Consider the following 24331-nt stretch of genomic DNA (forward strand, 5'->3'; position numbering starts at 1 on the left):
GGATATTTGGCCCAGGAAAGCAGGGCTGGGAATATTTGACTGGCAGTGGAGTGTGCAATGCCAGATCAAGCCGCTAGTCTAAATCCCCTCAGCCCCTTCCTCCGGCCCCTGAAGGCAGGGACGGAAATGACTCACCCAGAGCTCTGAACCACCTGCCACACACAATGCCACCTGGTTCCTCGCCATTATTAACATTAACATCTAATGAGCACACAGTGCAATTTTAAGCACTTTACATATATTCATTTAATCCTCACAACAACCCGAAGATCTTAGGAGCTGCATTGACCATCCGTATCCCATTTTACAGATGAGGAGACCAAGGCCCAGGGAAGAGGAAAGCATTCCTAGGGCCAGAGTTAGAGGTCAAGAAGCGGAGCTCCAGAAGCCTCCCATGTGCAGTGAAAAGTGCACTCGTGTTCTGGACTTCAGAGTTATAAAAGATCTTCTCTTGGTTCTTGGCACCCTCACAAAGAGAGAAAGAGGGTGTCTTATCAACTGGGCCCCAGAGAGGTGATGCGACTCACCCAAGGTCACACAGTTAGTGAGAGGTCAGGGGCGGCTTTGCGGCAAACTAGATACAAGGTAGGTTTTCTGACCCCTGGTCAGCTCGCCTCCTACCCAACAGTTCCCTGGGCCAGCGGGAGCATTGTCTCTGGTTCCTACGCCAAGTGGTGGGCAGAGGGGCGGAGCGGATCGCGGCCTCCCGGCCTGGGCGCTGTCCACGGTGCTGATCCACCCGCCGCTCCCTGTCTCCCTAAGTGGCCGGCGGGTTCCCGAGGTTTCCCTTCCAGCTCCCAGCCAAAGCCAGCAGCGCGAGATCTGCTGCCCGCTGGGGTCCCTAGCCTGGCTCTCGGGGCTGCGGGGGTTCCTCCTCCCCCGACCGCGCGCCGCCAGCCTCCCCTCCCCCCGCCCCGCCCACAGCCCCTCCCCGCCAGTCCCAGGGCCCTCCCCTCCCCCCTTATCTCTCCCCCTCCCCTCCTCCCGGTCCCCCCTACAGCTCGTTCGCCAGTTCCGGTCACGTTGCTGGGTGTTTACGCCTGGAGCCCGCCCCGGACCCCCGCTGGGCTCCCCGGACCCCCCTGGAGCCCCGGCTCGACCGCCCCGCAGCCTCACAGCAGCTGATGGCGCCGCAACCGGGGCGGGCTCTGCGGAACCCCGGGCGCAGCTAGCGCAGGGAAGAGCGCCTCCCCCTACCCAGCCGGGCCGGACCGAGGGCCCCGCTGGCCCGTCGCTCCCTCAGGTCCCGAAGGTGAGGAGGCCGGTGGGCGTGGGGGCGGCCGCCGGGGGCCGGGGGGTGGGGAGCAGCGCGGCCCAAGCCCCAGCTCCCCCGAGAGGGCAGGAGCGGGGCTGGGCACCGCAGCGCACGGGAGGCGGACCGGACCCGCAAGCTGTTGGCAGAAGTTGTCCTCCACCGCCCAGACTCAGGCCGTTCCTGGCCCTGGAGGAGAGTCCAGAGCGGCCCGGCCTCCACCTCCCGCCACACACATCCTTCTGCTTGCCTTTCCCGGCGCTCCTTAGTACCTCTCTTCTCCTCCTTAGACTCCACATCTCCTACCTTCTCTGGGAGTCATATAGAAGCATAATCAGGTCAGGACATCGACGAAAGGGGCTGGGGGCTCCAGTTTCCTCATACGTCGTACAACGGCGTCCCTGGATCCTTAGCTTTGCTGAGATTGGAGGTGCTGGGATTGTCAGTGGAGTGGAGTAGCCAAAGCCTAGGGTATTGAGGGATGGGGGGAAGAGGGGCCCTGGAGTGGAGAAGGGCCACAAGACCCCTGGAAGGAGTGGCTCCAGCTCTGGCCAAGTAACCCCACCTTGCAGACATTTGTTAAGGGCTGACTGCTTGTTCCCAACTCAAGTCACCAGGACTTGATGGGAGGGCCGGGGGAAGTAATAATTTTTTAATACATGCACATACTTGCCCTGGTGATTACCAATAACATTCAACTCATTCTCCCTGTTTCACCAACATTCCTTGTTCAACTGTTCCATGCAAGGGATTCCCAGGGACAAAGTCCTGCCCTCAAGAAGCAAAAGGCTTAGAGCAGAAGCCAAGGGCATGTGCGCCCATGTGCATGTGCGCGCGCACACACACACACACACACACACAAAACCAAGTATGATTCGTGGCAGAATGCCTGGACAGCACAGAGGCAGGAGACAGTCATTCCATTTTTGTAAGGTCAGGGAAAACTAATGGGAAAGGTAGCATTTGAGTAGGTCCTTGAAGAAAGAGTGAAGTTTCAGGATGCAGAGGCAGGTGGAGGATAGTGAGTGAGGGGATAAATGGGTAGAGTTTGCTGTGAGAGCAGGAGATCAGACTGCAAGTGAGGACTGCATTGAGATTGGGAAGGGCCTTCAATACCAGGGTGAGCCCCCAGTGGAGTGCTCCTAGCTGCCAGGCACTGAGTTGTGCATACTGAGCAAGCTACTTAACCCTTCTGACATTTTGTTTCCTCATCTGTGGAACAGACATACTAATAGAATCTACAATGTAGGGTTGTTATAAAGATAAATGAGTTAATATATGGAAAACGCTAAGAACAGCACCAATTATTTGTGACTATATGTAAGTATTGATGATGGTTATAAGTATTATTACCTGTGCATCCATATCTGAGGAAGACTTATTGAGTTCCTGCTCTCCCCCCTACCCTGGGCCTCAAAGTCAGGTAGTGAAGAGGAATAATGACTAAGAAAAATAAAGAACATATTAATTCATTTATTTATTCATTTATTGCCATACCTGTCTTATCTGTTTGTCCTAGCTATGATAAAAATAAGTTTAACATTCTCCTTGAAGTAAAAAGGCATATTTAAAGAATTTGTAACAAAATGTTGGTATACAGTATTCAAAACAGTGCAAGGTTATTTGTTGACTCCATAAATATATTTGGTCCCAAAGAGAAAAGAAACACTCAGAATGACATTGAAACTGGAACAAGAGAAGTGGTCAGGGGGAGAGGGGTGACAGACAGTGCAAACTCCACACAAGCAGAAAGCAAGAGGCTTTAGTTCTGGTTCCTCTCCCAGCCACTTGTCTGTCTGAGGGAGAGATGGGGACAGCAGAGGCCAGGGGACAATGAGCAGACTAAAGAAGAGGGAACAGTTAGCCACCCAAGGAAAGGTTGGGCTATAGAGATGATTTTCAAACTTTTGGTTATCAGCAGCTTTTCTCCAGTGACTTTGTACAAAGAAGCCCATCTTTTAAAAGAGGAGTAAAAATAGCAAGGCCTCCAGCCCTGCCTTTTGCCCCCAACCCTTTTGGCAATATCTGAGACCCCACTGCAGAACTCTGAGACTCTAGGAACAAAATTTGAAAACCACTGATTGAGTTGATTTTGAAGGTTCCTCTGGGTGCTGTGATTCCATCCTTTCTGTGGTTCTTCCTACCCAGAGAATTATAAGGACTGGAGAGGACTAGAACTACAGTTTCCTACTTGCCACATCACTTACAGGAAGATCGCTGGGAAGGCAAGTGGGGACCCAGAAGCTCCAAAGAGACAAGAAGGCGACAAGGTCATTTTCAGAGATCAGGAGCCCAGACCTTAGAAATCCAGAACTGTGCCTGGGCCAGAGGGTTCCTGAGCCTGACACTTTGTGGTTGGAGACCTGAGCATGGGCAGCTTCTCTCACCAACTTCCCCAAGGGGAAAAAAATACTTGTAATTTTCAGACAGATGAGAAATATGTTGACAGTACTTGGAATTAACTCTATAAATTGTGACCCCTGTGTTACAGGTCCTTTCTTATTTTTTATGTCAGTTTTTTTAAATGAACATTTTTATCAAGCTAGAAAATTAGAACAAAGAACTAGCAGCATCCGGAGAAGTTAGGCAGCAGAAACAATACAAGCCTAGAGGTGGTCAGGACAGGAGACAGAGGCAGAGGACCCTTGTCACTTTAACCTGTGAGGTTGGATGGAGTCCTCAGGCACAAGCTTCCAAAGATGGAAGATTCCAGAACTGCATTTCTGTGTAAAAATCTGACATTTTCTGGGCTTGGGCCTTGTGAAGTATGTGTGACTCCCCAGCCACACAGAGATCTGTGTTGTCCCTGGTTGCCCCATCCCCACTCCATCTCCTGCCCTCCCCCAAACAAACTAAACAATAATGTCTAAGAAAGAATATTTGCCAAGATCCTTTGTGACCCAAATTTCTGCCCTGAGAACAGCACCCTGCCTAGTTGGAAACAAATCGTCAAGTCCTTCTGGGCAGACACAGAAACAGCTGGTTGGCTCAGCCTCTCACAGTGGCCAGGGCCAGTCTCCAGGGCTGTGTGGAAAGGGCTTTTATTCTTCAGAAACATTTGCATTTGCATTTCAGTAGCTGGAAACAGACATTTTATCTTATTTGTAAGCCCAGGCCCACATGCCTTCATCTTTTAGGTGCACACATAGACACAGAGATGTGAGAGAAGCAAGAACCATGCCCCCCACTACGAACATATACATGTGCTCCTTGCAGCGCACACACAGGTTCAGATACATGTGCGGACACACACATCCCAATGTAGACAACAGCAGACATAGCTCATCTGTCTCTCCTAAGATATAGACACTGAGTTGCCAGTATATTCGACGGCCCGCCTGACATCTATTTCTCCTTGTTTTGAGGTTTCTTGAACATGTCAAATCTAATATGTCTCAGGCTTGATCTTACCTTTTCTGTAAATCTGCTTCGCTTCTTGATCCATCTTCCCCAGTTCCACAAATTCACTCTCTCAAGCATTCTACACATATCTACTGAGTATCTCCTATTTGCCAGATACTGTGATAGGTCCTAGGGAACACAAGGAAACAAAACAGAGTCCTTCATCTGGTGTTGCCAACAATCTGGCAAGGGAAACAGTAAACAAAAATGTAGTATATTCATGTGATGATGAGTTCATGGCAGAAAAACAATGCAGATTAAAGGAGTGGAGAGTCACAGAGGGTTCTCTTTTAGATCAGGTAATCAGAGAAGGGCCCTGAGGAGGTGACATTTGAGCAGAGTTCTGAATGGAAGGAAGGAATGGGCCATGAGGGTATCTTGGAGGGCATTCCTGGCCAATACCTTACACTTCAGTCCTCAGCAGCAGCAGCAGTGTCCCCATTCCTCAAAAAGAACATGTGAAGCCCTTAGCACAAGACTTGGCAAATAGTAGGCACTCAGTCAATGTAAGCTGTCATTATTATCTTACCTCTGGGCCTTCACAAATGCTGTTCCCTATTTGGAATCTTAATGCCTTTATTCTTCTGACTTATACTCCTCCTTCGATTCTGTATTAGTTTTTGCTTACTGCATAACAAAGTAACACAAACTAAGTGGCTTAAAAGAACATAAATTTATTATCTTGCTGTTTCTAAGGATCAGGAGTCTGGCATGTTTTAACTGGATCCTCTGCTCAGGGTCTCACAAGGTCAAAATCAAGGCTGGCTGTATCCTCATCCAAAGGCTCAGCTAGGGAAAGATTTGTTTTCAAGATAAGATCCCTTAGGTCATTGGTAGGATTTACTTCCTTGTAGTTGAAGATCTTCTGGTTTTGCTATCAGCCAAGAACCATCCTCAGCTTCTAGAGGTCTCTCTCAGGTCTGTGCCATGTGGCTTCCCCTCTGGGCTTACTCAGAGGGCACTTTCCTCCTTCAAACAGAATTTCTCTCAAGCTGCAGATCTCTTCCCTCCTAAGCCCTTTCAATTGACCCTCCCAGAATTATCTCCCTCTTGATTAATTCAGAGTCAGCTGATCGGTGATCTTGATGATTTATCTGCAAAATGCCTCCATCTGTGTCATACAACCTAATCACAGGAGTGAAATCCATCATATTCACAGTCCCACCCCCACTCAAGGAAAGGGCTTAGGAGGGCGAGTACACCAGGGGCTGGGAAACATGGGGGCCCATCTTAGAATTCTGCCTGACCCAAGGTCTTGGCTTGAAATCACTTCCTTGAAGAGATCTTCTCTGACCACAAGTCTAAAATAGGTCCCACTTTATCTTTCTTTCACATTACCCTGTAGGTTACTTTCATGGTGCTTATCATGGGCTGCAACTGTATACTTATTTTATTATTTGCTTATTTGATGCATTTATTTATTTGTCTGATTCTCTCTGTCCCGTGAGCTCCATGAAAGCAAGGATTTTGTTTTGTTCATTACTGTCTCCTGAACCCAGCATAGAGGCTGGCTGGCAATAGTATATAATTGAATGAATGAATGATGAACAAATGAGAAAATCAAGAAAAAGATTCCCCTACTCACACATTAAACAGAGAAGGGATGTAGCATTGAGCCAAGTCCTTTGCTAAGTGCTCTATACTCTTTTTAAATCTCATTTAATTCTCACGACTATCCTATGACTGTTACTATTAGTAGCTTCATTAATGAGAGGGGGAAAAAGGTTCAGAGAAGTTAACTTTCTCACCCAAAGTCACACAGCAGGTAACTGAAAGGATTTGAACCCAGCACTGTTCTCAGTGTAAATCCTGGGAACGTACTTTGGATTCAAAAGGCTTTGGGGAATTGGGTCTGCCACCACTTACCACGTGAATGCACACAAGTCACATCAGCTCTGAATCTCAGTTTCTTGATATGTGAAGTGGGGGTTGATAAAACCTACTGAAGAGTTGTTGCCAGAAATAAGAGAATGTGCATAAAGTGCCTTAAACATAGCAGATAGTTGGTAAATGTAGCCAGTGATTCCCACAGGCCAAGGGCCACCCCTGCTGAGATGAAGGCCTGTGTGTTGGATCAGGGGAGTGTAAGGGAATGGGGCCCAGAGAAAGCAACCTATGAATGTGAGGTTCTCAGGTGGACCTGCTTGGTGGACCCTACTAGCGAAAATCTACATTTGCAGAGCCTCCATGGAAGTCAATCTGGAGGGAACTATTTGCTGAACAGAGCAGTCCATCAGCTGGCCTCCCTTTCCACTGCCCAGGGAAGGTGGAGGCACGTCCTTCAAAAGCTTAAGGAGTCCCTAGTGGAGAAGGCATGAGCTCTGAGTCCTGAGTTCCAGAGGCCTTGGCCTCCACTACCCTCTGCCCCCTGCTTTTCCCTCAGCCTATGCTTTTCCAAGATACTGGTCATCACATGTGTAAATAAATGCATCAAAAGGAAAGGGCAGAGCCGGAAGAGGGAGAGCTGAAAAGCTAAGCCATGGTTAGGATTTAGTATGCGAGCTTCCCCCTCCCACCACAGTGTCTTAAAGTTCCCACCATGGATTCACTGCACAGGTCTCCTTATCACCCTCCTCCATTCCTCTTTTAAAAAGGGACTCTGCCACCTGACTTCAGCCCACAGAGTCTATGTTAGTAAAAGATTTACCAGCTGTTTCTCCTCTGTGACCTGGAGGAGCTCGGAGTCCTGGGCTGAGGTTAAGTCAGAGAAATGGAGTTGAGCTGGGGAAAGGTTGCTGCCCTGCCAGTGGACGGTCACCCTTGAGCTGGATTGCTTGCAGGGCAGGTTCTTCCATTCCACATCTCCCCACTTTAGCCACAAGAACACCAAGAGCCAGAGAGAGAGAGGGCTTGCCCAAAGTCACACAGCCGGCTAAGAAGCAGGCTAGAGCCCATCTCTATAATGACTTTGCCACTCCATTTGTTCTCCTCTCTGAGAAGGAGAAGAAGCTAAAGTTACATGGGGGCAGAGGAGTGAAGCTATTTCCCTCTGGGCCTCTGGTTCTTCATCTGTTAAATGGGAATAAGTATACTTTCCTGCCAACACACTCACTTGTCATGAAGCTTTGTTGAATAAATGCAGAGGAAATTACTGCAGAATTGTACCTGGTGTCACAAGCCCCCAGATCAGAGGAGACTAGGAGGGATCTGAGGGTGGGCAGGGCAGATAGGCCCAGAAGATATGGGTTCACCTTGTCATCCCTCCCAGGTAGGGCCCAGGTTTGGGTTGCCATGGATACCGTGTCCCTGGAGCATCAGATCCAGAGCGTTCAACGCCACATCAGCTTCCTGAAAAAGGAGCAGATGGCCCTGCTGCGAGACCTGCACCTGGAAATACTGAGGCTGCAGAAACGCTGCTCAGGTGAGGCCAGGAGGGGTGGCTGGGGGATGGGGGCAACTGTCACCATAATCAGCGTCTCTGATAGGGCGCCAGCCGTGAGCCTCTGTAAGCCTCACAACGGTCCTGCCAGGCAGGTGTTCATCACCTCTTTTCTGGATGAAGAAACAGAATCTTGGGGAGGTGTAAAATACGAGTTTCAGGGCAAAGGGCTCAAGTTCAGCAGAGGGGAGCCTAGGAATCATTCCTGGGGATTGTTGTCCTTTTCTACTAAATGTTCATCAAGCACCTTCTAGCCCTAAGAAGGCCTCAGTCTAGCTGGGAAGACACATGTATACCAACAGGTAATTTTAAGATACACAGAAAATAAAGAGGGCCAACGGGAGTTCACGGGCAGGATCATGTCCAGCTTGCGGCATTAGTGATGAAGGAGAGCGAGCATTCCAGGCCCCCCCAAGGAGGGAGCATTTCTACTCCCTGAAGCCAAGATTTACATATGTGAGATATTAGAGGGGAATGCAGGTGGAGAAAGCACTCCAAACGAAAGGAATAGTGTGGTAAAGTCCAGAAGGAAACCAAAAGCTCAGGAAAAGTCCTGTTTCACTGGAGAAAGCTGCACTTAAACCCAAAGCCAGATCATGGAAGATGCTGAGACATTTCAGGACAGCTAAGAAGTGTGGCCTGTCCTCCCAGGTACTGGGGAGCCACTGAAAGCTTTTGAGCAGCAGCATGCTACATTTACAGACTCAACTTGTATGGAAAATGAATTAGTGGGAGAGGGAGACAGCGGGACTAGTGATGGGGCTGTGAAATGGTCCAGGGGAGAGGTGACAGGGGACAGAAAGGGAAGACCAGAGGGAGGCAGATTGAAGGGAAGAACTTGGCAAGCAATTGGATTTGTGAGCAAAATGGAAGTGCTAAATCCTAGGCCTGACCTCCACCCTTGGACCTCAGGCTTGAGCTGCCTGGCCCTCTCAGAGGCTGGGCTCTGACCCAAGCGCTCACACAGGCCATCTCCAAGTACAGGCTTTAGAGCCAGTGATTCACAGAATGTCTCAGCTGGAACTGCCCAACCACTTCATTGTACACATAGGTAAACTGAGGCTCAGAGAAAGTCACACAGAATGTTAGTGGCACAGACAAGATGAGAACCCCTTAGAGGTATAGACTTCCTGTTGGGAATGCCTTCTCAGCTTTCTGCCCTGTCTCCTAGTTTCCACCCTCCCTCCAGTCCCTGCTTATGGGAGGCTCCCCACTCCACTATGGGAGACTGAGGCCCAGAGGGTTTGAGTGATCTGCCTGGCTTCTCACTCTGTAGCATGAGAAGCTGGTAGTCCTGACTCTCAGCCACCACAGCCTCCTCCTGTTCCATATACAGGTTTAGCTACCATTCTCCAAGGCCACCTCCCTGCAAACTGCCCCAAGGCCTGGATGGCAGCAGAGGCCAGCCCACAGGCAGGGATGGCCAATGCCAACTCACCCCTGCCTGACGCCATATTTTCATTGCAATAACAACAATAAAGGAAAATCGAGGCAAGTGAGCCCAAAGACCCTACAGCTCTCCCTCTGATCTCTTTCTGCTCTCCCTAATTCTGAAGGCCTGGCTCCTCCCTCAGGGGACACAGGCCAGGATCCCAAGAAGTGTAATAGGCAGGAACAGAGGGCCCTCGGCCCCCATCACCCTTCTCAGCTGGGTATGGGCCTGCAGCCTCCTGGTTATTGATTAAGGAGATAAAAATAACTTTGAGCTGGCCTGGAGCCGCCACCCTTGGGGCTAAAATGACTGAATAAGGCCCTCCCTCCAAGGGGTTGAAGACTGAGGAGAAGAAGGGAGCAGAACAAGGAGAATTAAAAAAAAAAAAAAAAGACTAAACAGGGACCCAGAGGCTGGGAAGGGGATGGGAGAGAGGAGGAGTGATGTAAGAAGGAAGGCGGCATGGCTGTGGACAGAGCCTGCCTATGAGGCCTGCGACTCAGAATGAAAGGGCTGGAGAGGTTGAGGGTGTGTTCAGGGTGGCGGGCAGCCTGGATGACAAGAACTGCCCAGATGTGTTCAGCACTGATTTGGCCCTGGGCTGAGCCCTCTGTTTATTTTCGCTCACTTAATTCTAGCCACGGGCCCTTGTGAGACAGATAGGATTTTGTCTCCATTTTGCAGATGAGAAAACTGAGGCTCAGAGAAGTGCTGTCACTGGTTCAAGGTCACACAGTGTATCTGATCTCACAGCATGCTCATCTAAACTGTGGGAAGTCCAGCCAGAAGATGGGCACGGATATTTGATGGATGAGGGAGTGGGGCCCAGCTGGGATTGTCTCCCCTCCTCCAACTCCCGTGATTAGAGACTGAGGAGAAACCAGTCCACAGGGAGTTCATGGCAGAGCCAAAGTCCCTAGAGCTGCATCCCTGAACCTAGTCCAACATCCATTGGGCTACACTGCTGGGCCTTGGAGGAGGAGCCAGGTTGGACCCAGGAAGCCCCAGGGGTGGAGGCAGAGAGTCTCCAGGGCCCCAGAAAGGAGGTTCAGGCTCCGGTCACATTGAAAGGCCCAGGCACCCCAGCTCCCTGTCTCCTAGCAACATTTGGCCTCCCTGGGGAAGGCATGTCCAGCAGAGCCCCTGGGCTCTAGAATGGCAGGTGAGGGTAGTGAGAATGGATAGGCAGAGGGCCCACAAGGCTGGTCTCCATAGGGGTAGTTGGGTGGTGGGCTCAGAGGTGTGCTACCTCCCCTTCCCCCAGGTTTACACCTCCTCCCTTTGGGTACCACACCTGAACGTACACACAGGTGCTCCTGTGTAAGTGCCCGCTGTCACAGTCAGCTCCCAGGCTCCCCTGCCCCTTTGTCAGCTCTGGAGCCCTGATGGAGCTGAGGGAGTGCGGTGGGGCTGGAAAAATGATCAAACTCAGCTGGCTGAGGGGTGGGGCATTCTGGGCTGCAAGAACGGGGCTGGACAGACAGACAGGCAAGGGTCTGCAAGAGGAAACTGCTGCACCAGCGCCCTAGGCAGGCTCCTTAGCTGCCCCACCCCACCCCGTCAGCCCCAAGTCAAGTGCCATGCAGGCTTCTTACACCAGGTGGTGCTGTCCCCCTTGAAGGCCCTCTTCTGGTTGGGTGGAATAAAGCAGTGCCAGGACTTGGAAATAGGCAGGACTAATATTCAGAAAATAACAGGCACAGCACTATTGGCTGTGAAAATAGTGAGATGCATGTGTCCTATTTTTTGGCAAACAGTCACTACCTTGAATCTCCCTCCAGAGACCCCAGATAGCCCAGAACACTCCATCTTTCCAGATCTACAAACTAAACACTAACAGGTCTGTGTCCTACATAGCAGGGGTCCTCCAAATTGGTTAGCACTTTAAATATTTGTATAACCCACTCTGGAAAGGGGCAAATACTCCCTGAGCCCCAAAGGAAGCCAGGTTTCTCAGTCCCACAAGGGCCAAACTGACCCCCAAGCCCAGGCCACAAAGCCTGCGCTGGAAAGATGTGTGGGGCTTAACATCAGGCCAGTCAGGCACCTCTCTTGGTCTCTTCCCCTCCCAGGGCTGCAGTAAAATAGGTATGGAGGGTGGTTTAGATGGTTTCTGAGGACCTTCATTGCTACTTTTACTGAGCTGTGATTCCTGGTCACTCTCTCTTCATCTGTCTGTCTGTCTGTCTGTCTGTCTCTCTCTCTCTCTCACACACACACACACACACACACACACGCACTCATGCATGACTGCCTTTTATTTTCTCTTCCCCCAGAACTGACTCATGACCTGGAGATGAGAGAGGCCCAATATCACCAGCAAGGTAAGAGAAGGATGATGGTAGGGAAGTGCCACGGGGACCCAACAGGTCACCTTTTCTCCACCACCACTTAGTAGGGCCCAAGCCTTCTCTGTCCCCAGTCTGGACTTGGGGACAGCCACTCCTCAGCTTGTTGAGCAGGGTGCAGGACGTGAGCCCTACTTGCCCACTCAACTGGGTGACATCGTGCAGGGAATAACCCATGCCACCATCCACAGAACCCATATCCACGTCTCTGTCCAAAGTAGGAAAATGAAAGCAAGAAGGAGATGGTGTCTGAAGTCCACCTCGCCTACTTCATTCCTTTCTTCGACCCACCTCCCCAGTCATTCCTGTCCTTACACAAGTGATTCCCATAGTTAGTGTCCACACCCGCCAAGATGCTGAGGGTCAAAATACAACACAATGGCCATATGGGGTCCCTGACTTCAGAGGTTTTAGTCTAGAGGAGAAGAGTGATACACACACATTAGCAAATCCTTCCTTGTAAGAACATGACTTTGTACCATTGTAGCAATTCCACTAAAATATTTGTGTACAGATTAATACTCCACTCACAAGATCGGGGGGGGGTGAGATGGGGAGATGATGTTCAATGGGTATAGAGTTTCAGTTTTACAAGACAAAAAAGTTCCAGAGATCTGTTGCTAACAATGTAAGTACACTTACTACTACTGAACTGTACAGTTAAGTGATTAAGATGGTAAATTTTATGTTTCTTTTACCACAATTAAAACTTCTTTAAAATGGCAGGTGTTCCATGTGGAGATCTTAATCACCAGATTATATGATCTCTGAGAACTATAACTGGGTGTTATCTATTGTCTCCAAGTGCAAGAGACATCACCTGACATGGAGAGGGAGTTGGTTGATGCTTAATTTAAAATGAATCACAAAAAGTCTTTCTTAGCCAGGAAGAATTTAAGAATGGACTCTCTGCCATATTAATGTGTTGCTTCTAGATCAAGAGCTGCATGACCAAGAGTTAGGCATGCAGAAGGCTGGCAGTTTAAGGTAAATTGTTAGGAGCCCTACAAATTGCTTTTTGCATTCATGCATAAAAATGTAAACACTTATGGGCTTGAATGAATTCTGCCCACTTCTTTAAGTAGCAACCATATGCAACTTCTTGGTGCCTAGGTGCTTGGAAAAGGAGACACACATCCCAGAGTCAAGATGAGGACAGTTCTGTGACAGTAGCAACTTTCACCCCAACTGTCTTCCTCTGAAAGGGCTTTTGGTGTTATCTGGGCTCAATGCACTGCCCAATATTCTGGTTGTCTGAGTAGGCTTGACACTCTCTTTGCTCAGTGATCACTATCCTATCACTTAGGGATTTCCACATCCTTTCCAGAGTCGCCTTTGCCTACCTTTGTCACCTTTCAGCTTCTTATGTCTCTATACTCACTCAATTGTGTCAGTACCAGGATATAGTCCCTGCTGAAATGGAGCCTGTATGATGCAGGAGGCAGGTCTCCTCAACTCTGGGGGTACATTGGAGTAACCTGGGAAGATTTAAGAAGTCCAGGTTCCCAGGTCCAATCTCAGAGACTCTGATTCAATAGGTCTTTGGTAGAGCCCAGGAAACTATTTTTCAAAGCTCTCTCAGTGGTTCCAGTGTGTATCCAGGATTGAAACCCAGTGCAGTGGGCAAAAGCAAACAATAAACAGGAAAAGAGAAAATTACAAAATGTAATTTATGCTCTATGAAGAAAGCAACAAGTTTTGGGGCACACCAACTCCCCTTTCCTGCGACACTGCCAGGTCATTCAGTCCCTTGCTCTAACGTGGTTCCACTGCCACAGGGCTTTTGCACCAGTTGTTCCCTGTCATAAGCACCCTTCTTTCCCCTCTTCACTGCTTAACTCCTATTCATCCTGCAGATCCTAGCCCTTGTTCTGCTGATAAGCCTTCCTGACTCCATCACGGTTTGCTGTTACAGTCTTGGCAGGGGCACACGTCACAGACTCAAGCTCACATTCACCTGTGAATACGTGCTATACCTCTCCCACTATGTTTGCTGTAAGCTTCATAAGGAATGTTTTATTAGCCACCATATCCCCAATGCCTAACACAATACACTTAGTAAGGGCTCCACCATTATCTGTGGGTGAATAAACAGTCAGGGAGGGTTTTGCACTTAGATTGAAACCTAAAAAATTAGAAGAGTGGCCAGGCAGAGTGTAGGATATGTGCCAAGGCCCTGAGAAAAATAAAGGAAGGCCAGGGAAGCCGCGTGGGGAGTGTGGGAGGCGCGGCGGAGTGTGTAGTCAGGGAGGTGCTGGGCTTTGTACCGTGGGTCGGTGAGCTGTGCTGGCTGAGCCAGTGGGGACCGTCACCTCTACCCTATACCTCCTCTTCCCAGAGGCGGCGTCCCGGGAGCTGGAGAACAAGTGCCGCGCGCTGGAGTCGCAGCTGGCTGCGCGGAGCGCGGCCAACGCCGAGCTGCGACGGGAGGTGGCTCAGCGCGAGGCGCTGGTATCCGCGCTGCGCTGCAGCCTGCGCGCCGAGGAGCGGCGCTTCTTGGAGGAGCTTCGTCGCCGCAGCCACCGCGCCACCGTGCTGGGCACCGAGCTGCAGAAGCACACGGAGGCGGCTGCCTACCTCTCCTGCCAGCTGCACGCGGCGCGTCAGAGACTGCAGACTCCGCGCCCGGGCCCCGGCGCCGCCGCCGAGCCTCGGCCCCGCCGGCGCGCACAGCGGGCCCGCCGCCTGCCCGCCGACGCCTCCGCTAGGGTCCCGGGCCGGGACTGGGCTGCCTGGGACCGCGCGGCCGGCGCCCTGGCCGACGCAGACCCCATGCCCGACCCCGCGCTCTTCCTCTGCGCCCGGAGGCGTCCGCCGCCGCCGCAGGAGCCTCCGGACCAAGCCAGCCCGCCCAGCGCGCCTGGGGACCCGGAGTAGGAGCGGGCCTGGCGGGGTGGGCCGCCCGGCTGGGGACGCAGCTCGGGCCGCGTAGGCAGGTTCCGGGGGCCGAGGGCGCCCGCCCTCCTCCGAGGAGCAGGCGGACGCGGCCCCGACTCCCCACCGCTTCCAACCGCCCCCGCCTTTTGTGTTTCCCAACGTTTCGGAAGCTTCGAGCTCCCCTCTCCCGTAAGGGAGCTCCTCTGCGGGGCTGCGCGCTGCGCCCTGTTTGTGAAGAGGACTTGCAGTTCCGGTCCTTATCCGCCCCCTCCCCTGCCACTGGGAGGGGAGGGGGCGGGAGTCAGTCCCTGCCCCGGGAAGCCGACAATCGTTCAGCGGGAAGGGGAAGGCTGGGCTGGCCTACGGAAGGAGCTCAGCGTGGCACTTAGCACCCCTAGGCCTTCCAGCTCCCCACTCTGACCTCCCCGAGCCCCGCACGGCAGCCCTTCCTTCCCCCAAGCCTTTATCCGAGGGGCGGCTCGGGTTAGGGGCTAGAGGCTGGACCTTTTCCTCGGAAGCCGCGTCCCCTACCCTCACCCGGCTGATAGGTCCTTACAGGTGAGCACCGAACACTTTAGAAGACATCCCCTATAGCCCCTGGTGGGGAAAGTGGCCTGATGGAACTTAAGGAATATACACCCATTGACCCTTAGAAAGGATTACAAAATGAGTTTGGTAGCAAAACCTTTGGTCTGGAGCTGTCTCCAGCTCAGTTCTTCCCCAGGTTGACCGTGGAGGTACAGACTGGGAGTGTGCTGGGAAAGTAAGGGCGAGCCGGGGTTGGCTACCCAGCCCTTCGGCTTCTGGAAGGGCAGAAACTGCCTTCCCCTTGAGGGAGCTGGGAACCCGTAGGCTTCCCTGGAAGCTTTCCTAGTCCTGTTCATTGGTGCTAACTTTGCCCAGCTGCACCCGGAGGTGGAAAAGAGGTTCCACGGGTCTTGGAAGTGACGGTTAGAGGTTTGGGCTTGCTGGAGTGGGGAGAGGGGTAAGCACAGGTAGTCCCCAGCCTGGCCCACTCCAGAGATACCCCCAATCCCATTAGACCTACGGTGATGGGCACTCAGTAGCCTCTGAGTTGGGGAGTGGAGATGGAGGAGGAACGCCCACCTCCGGCTTCCCAGCTCCCATAAACCAAAGGCAGGAGGTGCAGCTCTTGAACAGCTGCTGGCCCCCACCCCCAGTCCAGCCTAGAAAGAAGACAAAATGCCTAGAGGTCCCCATCCCATGCCCGTTGGTCCTGCATTGAGTCCTAAGTGCCTGTGAGGTCTTCCAGGGGCTGTAGAGGGAAGACATGGGGCAGGGAGAGGCCTTACCTCACTCACAGACACCCTACCCTGCAGATCCTGCCCTGGCTGAGGCCCAGCATCCTGGGGACTGGGAGGGGAGCAGAGTCAATCTCCAGGGATGATGAACCCTTCTTCCATCACACCCCCCATGATGAAGAGGGGAAATCACCTATCATATCCTCCTTCACTCTGTACGTTAGTGTGGGAAATCGGCAAGAAGCAGAACCAGTGAGCGCACGCCCAGCCCACACAGCTCTGTGCCCTCCTGCTGCCCACACTCAGGCCTGCTGAGACCGCTGGGCAATGACCAGGCTGGTCTGGGGATCCAGCTCCTGGAACGCTGACAGCCAAGTCGTGGGCACCCTGGAGACAGACAGTGCTCTCCGGTCTGATGTGGGCTGCACTGGTGGCCCCGGGGCCTTACTCTGCCTGCCCCCTCCTCTACCCCTCACCCCTCCATCTTTGTGGCTGTGCCTCTGCCCTCTGTGTCACCAAGTGTGACTCACTGTACCCCTCTCCTGTTGCCTCCCTTTCTGAAGTGTCCATGTGAGGAGGCCTATCTCCTCTCATAGCTACACTCTCTTGAAGGGACCCAGAGGACTGTGGGGAGGAGGGGAAAGGGTGTCTTCTCAGAAGAGCCCACCCAGCCATGCAGCTGCACTTTCACAGCCACACTTTTGGAGTGAACAGGGTGACTTTGGTATGTTGATTCTTCTGCAGATATGGTGAAGTACTTTGTCCACCCTCCCACCCACTAAAAGCCATAGTTCTACCTGTCCTCCCCCCAAAGCTCTATAGCAATAGCTCTCTTCTCCTCTCCCTCCTGGGTACTTGGGGTGTCCTGCTGGGGGCCCCCACTGCAGGGAGCTCCTGGTGGCCTGCCTGCTTCTCCCCAAGTGACCCCATCAACACCTCCCAACTCCTGTCCCTCTTCCATCAGCTGGAGATAATGACAATTTGCCAGGTGCTTGAAGAACCCCCAGGTGAAAGGCTCGGCTGGGACTGCTGACCTGCTGTCAGCAGAGATGTTGGAGTGCCTGGGAAAGGAAATAAGGCACCCCTCCGTGCTCCACTCAGCAAGCTGGGGGAGGGCTGAGACACATACAGGGGCCCAATTTTAAAACAAATTTCTCTCCTAGAAATAATGATCTAGAGACTTTCCTCTACCTGCCTGCACCTGGGTTTGCAACAGAACCCTCAGTGCACCAGAATGGGACTGGGAGTGAGTGGCCATCCCTTGGTCTCAGGGCCCCCAAACTCCTCAGCCTTGGGACCTGGGAGAGACCCCGCCCTCACCTTCTGGCTCTCTTCTTTCCCTAGCCGCAGCATCCAGCTGGCCAAAGGAAAGACCTTCTGGCACAATCCCCTGGATTGTCTGGGTGACTAAAAGGGACAGGATTGTGTGTCTCCTCCCCTCTGTTCTGCAGCAGGAATTTCCACTGCGGGAGGGGCATGTTGGCACAGACACTCGGGCTTTAGTTGGAGCTCCAGCCACACCCCTGCTATGGACAGCCCCAGGAAGGAGAGCTGTAGGTGGGATCCCCTCCCTATTCTGGAAGCCAGCTAGGGACCAGTGGGCAATGCAGCAAAGGCTCTGCACCCCAGCCCCCATATCCCACCCCCCAGTGGCTTGCAGTTTGGGGAACCATCCCAGGGTTGAAATGGGTAGACCTTCCCCAAACCTGTGGACAGGAAGGAGGCCAAGAGGGTGCGGAGCAGCATCTCCTCAGCACAGACAGCTGGGGACCTCTAAGCACCCTTGCTGAAGTGCTAGCCTTGAGTGGGGGACACAGGGCTTCAGAACCACCTGGCCGAAGCCCCAGGGGCAGGGCAGAGGGATCCTGCTCCAGATTCTCTGTTGGCCGCGCTTTTCAATCCAGTGCTTTTCAGAGTGTATTCACTCACCCACAGAAATAGAGCCTTGTGCTTTAGGGGTGACTGTCATATGCCTTATTCTTAATAAAATTGCTCAAAAAAACATGCACGTCAGACCTCTTCTCTGGGCACTCTTGCCCCACCCCATACCTGTTCCCACAGGAGAAGGAGAGTGGTTTGGGAATCAACCAGTGGGTTGGGTGAAATGGGTGACACAAAGCCAACTCTTGTTAAAAATTTTCAAGTAAATTTGAAGATTTAATTAGTTCTATTAAGCGACTCATGAATAGGGCAGCGTCCCATATAGTAGAGAAATTCTCCAGGGGCGTTGTACAAAATGGAAGGTGTTTATAGACAGGAGGACGGAGCAAACAGTTATTGGCCAAAGAAGAGATTAGGGAAAGTTTCAAGTAAGGTCACCCTCCTTTAGGAGCAAGGATGGGGGGGGGGTATGCAGATGACCTCACTAGGAAGTTCCAAACTGATTGGTTTAAAATTCCATTCCTGGGAGAGGCTGAAACTGCGATTACATTGGGTATTAAGCTCCAGTGTGATGGTGACTTGGCCTAGAAGTGATCCAATGTTGGACCTGTTTTTCTTTTTAACACTGTGGGGTCCCCTCAGTAAGTATTTCTCACAAGGCATGAGGCACTCATCTAAGCTGTCCCAATGCTTGGTTTAGCCTTGTCCCTCCCTCCATGCCACCCCAGTCCAAATGAACAAATGAGACCTTAGATCAGAGACTCCTAGCTAGGCTTGGGAGGGCTAGACTGGAAGGGCTCCGAGCCTGGAATCACATCTTTGCTGGTTCCTTGCCGGGTCCCCTTCCCTGACACCCACCCCCATTGGACCAAGCGGCAGGAAGCCCAGCATCCCAGAGATGAGCCCTACTCTTACCTCCCATTGGTGAGGGTTCTCCTGGGACTGTAGTTTGGGAGCTCAGCATGCGCAGCACCCACAAGAATTCAGGCCTACATGTCGTCAGCACAGGAGTATTTTCAGTCTAGGGAGTATAGGTCTACACTGTGGATAATGAGGATGGAGCAGTAGCTCTGCATTCTAAGGCTGCGGGGGACATCCTGGTTGTTTGTAACCCTGCTTCTGACAGTAGGACCCATTGCTTCCATTTGGAGACCTGCGCTTCTCCCATCTCAGTCCACATGTTGAGGGGACCCATGTGATCCTGGTAAGGGAGATCACACTGACTGGGTTGGAGATGGATTGATGGCTCAGTCTGAGCCAATGAGCATCAATCTCAGGACTTCTGGCACCATTCATTCAACACACCAAGTTAGATGTTAGGGATACAACAAGGAACAAAACAGGACTATTGTGAAGAGAACACTCATGGGTGGCTAAAATGGCAGAATACCATCCTGAAGGTCTGGCAGGCTGTTTGCCATTACAAAGCATAGGGTTGCCTGAATATGAAGCTACCACAACAGAAGCAGAATGTGGAGAGATGGAGATAATTCCTGATAATTAAGCTGCCTGGATCCAGCTATTCCTGTATCCCATATGCCCTTACCCTTTTTGGTTAAATGGACCAATAAACCCCATGCCCTTTCCATTTGGTTTTTAAATGGTTTTAATTTGTGGGGTTTTTTTTTTTCATTGAGGATCCAAAAAGCATTTATTTTACAATACTCAGTAAAAGCATATTAAAATCGTCTGCCCTGCCCCTTAGACCTATAAAGAATTTAGTCATGCAAGTGACTAAATCCTATGTGAAGATGATTAATGCATCCAGCAACCTATTTCATTTCCAATTTTCCACTTCCAAATATTCCCTGTCAGGAGGATATACATTTCTTACATTAGTTACAGACTTGGCAGCATTTTATATTAAAAAGCTTCCATAAAACCAAAACAAAACCATAAAAAAACCATCACCAAATGCCTTTTTAAAAAAAATTCTTCACATAGTACTTGATGTATGTCTTCAGAATTCTCAACACGTTAGATCTACTTAAGCAACTAACTTCACTCAAGTTGCAAGAATGAATCTTTGCAAAGGCAAAAATTTTAGTTTCTCAATTTCTGTATTTAGAATACATGTATCACCTTCCAGTTGAGTTTGATACTAAACTTAAGGGAGATCAAGAATGAAAAAAAATGGTCATACAACCATCACAGGCAAAATTCTCTGTTCCTCTTCCATGCTGGAATACTGAGATGGCACTTGGGTAAAGGACATAGTGTTTTAAGGCAAGATGTTCATAGAGTTTTAAAGAAATCTGTGGCCTCTAATTTCTTTTGGTTTCCTCAACAAAATGAATTCCTTTGTCAAAAGACTCTTCAGAAGACTTCATCTACACTTCATAGACTTAAGTTATACCAACCTCTTGATATGTCATACACCTTCTTTTATTCTACAGAGGTTATATTGTAAAGCGGCCCTTGAGAAAAATAAATTAGAAAATTAAAAACTCACACCGCCTCCTACTGCTAGAAGGAAAATTTCATGAGGTCAAAATGCTCCACAAACTGCACAGTTCAATAAGAGCAAGGGGTTTGTCTTAGTTTTTCCTTTCTCTTCTTTTTTAATCAAATGATCTATTTCCAAATCAAAACCTCGAAAGGGTTGTGATCTACAACCCATACAAATGTACTGCAAAAAACACTATTATTAGGTATGACTTCAGAATTGGAAATCATCTTCCCCAAACATGTTTTTGACTTGAAAGGTGATGTAATTTAAAAAAAAAAAGAAAGAAAATAAAGAGTGCTACCCTGCCCAACCAGGTGGATGGTTACTTTCCCAGATTTAAGGCAGTAATAGCAGTTGGCTTCTCCCCTCCCCAACCTACTAGGAAGTAAACTGCTCCATGTCAGCAGAACAGACTCAATATTCTGGGCATCTCATAGTCGGATGGTATGGCTATACTCCCGGGCTTCCTAGACTTTGATGATTTTTTCCATATTTAAAGTTAGGCATAATATCACCCAACTTTCACTGATATACTTCTGTCTTCAAAATTTGACAAACAGCTCTTCGAGGCATCAGGTGCCTGCCCTATCCACCTCAATCCCGATACTGTATTAAAATCATGGAATACGAAACACAAACACAAGCAATAGTTTGAGGGTTCTTTTAAAATGACACTTACATTAAAAGTCTTAAAATGAAGAGAGCGATTAAATGCACATCTGGAATTAAAAATTACAATTAGAATTTCTCGTGGCACATCAAAACAGTAAAATTTTGCTCTTTGCTTCTAGAGGAATACCCTAGAACAGATAACCAAAAGAAAAAGAAAAAATATAAATATAAAAGGGGGACTAAATACCTGAACAGTTGAATAAAATGCAACAAGAAAAAGGAAAAACAAAGTTTAAAACTGCAAGACAAGGAAGTTACATTTTAAAAGCCAGAAATAATAAATCCACTAAACAGTAGGCCACTGTCCTGGCTCCTTCAGGGATGATTACTGAAAAGTAACTGGGAAGTGGTTTGGGGAATAGCAGATTCTGGGATATGGTGGGAGGAATTTCACCAGTTTCTTCACTAGTGTTTTTTCTGTACCAGGTGTTCTATCTAGGATCCTACTGCATTTATAGTTATTTTTCCTTAGTCTCCTCCAATTTGTGACACAATTTTTAAAGCTATTTTGAGTTATGTTTTAGTGCCTTGCTAACCCCAAGAGTCCTGATGATATCCAAGAATAAAGGGTTAGTGGGGGAGAAACAAGTAGACCCCAACTAATAAAATGCATTGAATAAAATATTGTCAGAGCTCTAGGGAGAGAGTGACCACTTCTAGCTGTCAGGACTAAGAAGGAGTTCAACAGACACAGTGATATCTCAGCTGGACTTTGTAGATCTGGGATTGGCTTCCACATCTGCCTCATGACACTTCTCCCAGAGCAGTTGGCATCGAGAAAAGATAAATGACTTAAAATGACTTACTCAAGGACACAAGATGTCAGGGATGGAGCTAGACTTGCACTCAAATGTATTGGTTCTTACCCAGTTGCTTAGATGGAGCAGGCAGCCAGGCTTGGGTGGCCTTACCTCAATTCCTTGCTCCAGCCTCTGGGCATCAGGTTTGAGCCAGGACCAGGGAAGCCTGGGAAGTATTGCCCAGCCCTGGATAAACATCTGCCCAGGATTCTGGAGTTCTATGTTCAATTTGAGAAAAAGGAGAGAACAGGAAGGAAGAGAAAGAACTGGCTTTATTTAGGGTTCTTCTACAGAACCCCTGGGGGTGCAAGTCTGAGCCGAGCCCAGAGTCACAGTGCAGGGTGAAGATGTGCCATGTCAGCCCTGCATAACTCAGAGATCATCTATGCAACCACTTCATTTTATGGATGGGGAGACTGAGGCGCAGGGCATTTTGCTGTCATCCTTTCCCTCCTGGCAGTCCTGCCCATCCAGGTTTAGGGTTGAGGGAGGTGGAGCATTTCCTCTCTTATGAGTCCCTAGAGTTAAGTCAGTGAAGTAGGGGACTCCCTCCTGCAATCCAGGGGTTTGGGTTCCTGTTTACCTCTCCTCCTTGGGAACTCTGAAAAGGAGAGGGGGGAAATAAGACAGCTCAGCTGAGTGGGTGTATCCATCATAATTAGGGAAGTGGGAGGCTTTAAGTGGGCTAATTTTATGTAGACTAGGTCTCAGCTTCAATAAACCTTTCTACTTACTTAGCACCTTTACCCAGGGGCCCTAAAGATGGGGAAACTGAGGTGCTCAGGAGTGCCACCCAGGCAGCCCTGAGGATGGGGACTGTGTAACAGGAACCTGCTAGGGAAAGGGGATGGGGATCCATAGAAGCCAAGTGGCAGGTTCTAAGTCAGCTGAGACTGGTTAGTCACTAGGCCTATGGGCAGACTGGTCACCAACAGCCATGCTTACCAGTAGGTACTCACAGCTTTGGCCATGAAGGGGACTAGGGAGGAAGGCCAGGGCATGGTATGGGCTGGTACCTCACAAGGGCTCAGCCTGGTGGGTTTCAGTCAGGCATAAGAGAAATGATCTGAAGCTGTGGATACAAAGGTCAAAGCACACAGTACACAAAAGGGATATCTGCAAGGAAACCCCAGATACTATAAATAATGATGGGGGCCAAAGGTGAACCCCTGGGCTGCTAGAAATGCTCCCACCTCAGCATCCTGTAGAGCCCTCAAAAGGACTGCTTGGTACTTCCTACCTCTGAGTCATCCCTTCCACCAGCAAATGTGCGTTAGGTCTATCATACATAGGGCTCTGGGAAGATGCTGGGGATACCCAGATAAATAAGGTATGGGCCTTGCCTTCAAGAAGCCCCCAAGTCTAGCAACTGGACTCGTTACCTGAGAACTAGACATCCCTGTTGGTCCAAGACAGTCTCAGTTTATATCCCTGTTGTCCCAGTGTCATTATTAATAGTGTCCACTTTGACTCTTAGTAGTGTCCTTGTTTGGATGATAAGTTATACGGTCACTTTAACCTTTAACACAGCCCAATGTACAGGCAAAGGGGGAAACAGCTGAGGTAAGTTTTAAGAGTAGTTGCTGCTAAGACAATGATGAAAATGCATAGGTGAGGGCAGTTTGAAAGCAAGAAAGTCTGCTTAATATGTGATCGCAGGTCAGACCACCAGACTGCAGAGAAGTGGTTAGAGGATGATGTTTTTGGTGTGTATCTGTTTACCCATCACCAGGCCTGCTGCTCCCAGTGTTAAAACTGAGTTATGTTTCTGGTTATGAATAATATTACCAATATGGAGAGGGCTTACAACTTCAGCTACACTAGACTAGGTACAATTTTCCAAATTCCCTGAGTTTCATAGATAGAAATTAAGTACCCAGCAGTCAGAAACTGTTTAAAAGGATTGTGGTACAACCACGTAATGGAATAAAAGGAACCAGGAATCTCTTTGTGTGCTGATATGGAACAATTTCCAGAATATAATGTTAAGTAAAAAAATCAGGGTAAAGAATAGCAGGTATGGGCCCATTTGTGTAATTAAAGAGAAAAAAAGATACATATATGCACACACACACACACTCATATGCAAAGAACATCTGTAAAAGAATATAAAAGAACTGGAAACCTTAGGGAGGGAAGGTAGGTGGTTGGGGCAGGTGAGAGATTTCACTGTCTACCTTTTTGTACTTTTTGAAGTTTGAACCATGTGAATGTATTACCTTTTTAAAATAAAGTTAAAATACTTAAAAATATAACTGAGTTAGTAAATTTCCAGAGTCCCTCCTTCTGTGTCTGTCCACAGACACAGACCATTCCTCTGACTGGCTCATTAAAATTCTTCTTATTCTTCAAAGCTCAGTTCAGAGCAGCATCTTTCCAGAAGCCTTCTCTGACTGCCTGCCTTGCAGAGCAGCCTTCTTTAAAGGCGCTTTTCTGCAGCCTTGGACATGAAGTTGCTGGGCACGTCTCACTTCATCCACCAGACTGAAACTTCTGGCAGGGACTGGGTCTGGTTCATCCCTGGTCTTCTTGCAGCACTGAGCTCCTGTAAGCTGTGCTTGAAGACTGAGTGAATCA

At 49.7% G+C, this 24331-nt stretch overlaps 1 protein-coding gene across 2 annotated transcripts; it reads left to right on the plus strand.

Annotated features, from left to right (window-relative positions):
* Positions 1 to 971: 971 nt before the first annotated feature.
* Positions 972 to 17945, plus strand: CCDC92B (coiled-coil domain containing 92B). 2 transcript variants are annotated; one of them, XR_005062465.2, is made up of 5 exons: positions 972 to 1252; positions 7863 to 8015; positions 11742 to 11789; positions 14152 to 15248; positions 16031 to 17945. XR_005062465.2 is itself a non-coding variant. In XM_037022718.2 (4 exons), exons 2-4 carry the CDS (start codon positions 7886 to 7888, stop codon positions 14688 to 14690), a joined length of 717 nt encoding a protein of 238 aa, XP_036878613.2. In that variant the 5' UTR covers positions 972 to 1252; positions 7863 to 7885; the 3' UTR covers positions 14691 to 17945. The 2 variants fall into 2 exon arrangements, 1 of the variants encoding a protein (XP_036878613.2); XM_037022718.2 differs by having other exon boundaries at positions 14152 to 17945.
* The last annotated feature ends 6386 nt before the right edge of the window (positions 17946 to 24331 follow it).

This window comes from Manis javanica, chromosome 4 (genome assembly GCF_040802235.1).
Source record: "Manis javanica isolate MJ-LG chromosome 4, MJ_LKY, whole genome shotgun sequence".
Classification (NCBI taxonomy): domain Eukaryota; kingdom Metazoa; phylum Chordata; class Mammalia; order Pholidota; family Manidae; genus Manis; species Manis javanica.

Coding starts and splice junctions, on each gene's coding strand:
- CCDC92B (XM_037022718.2), top strand. CDS start 7,886: ATGGATACCGTGTCCCTGGAGCATCAGATCCAGAGCGTTCAACGCCAC. Junction 8,016..11,741: donor GCTGCAGAAACGCTGCTCAG/GTGAGGCCAGGA, acceptor CTCTTCCCCCAG/AACTGACTCATGACCTGGAG. Junction 11,790..14,151: donor GGCCCAATATCACCAGCAAG/GTAAGAGAAGGA, acceptor TCCTCTTCCCAG/AGGCGGCGTCCCGGGAGCTG.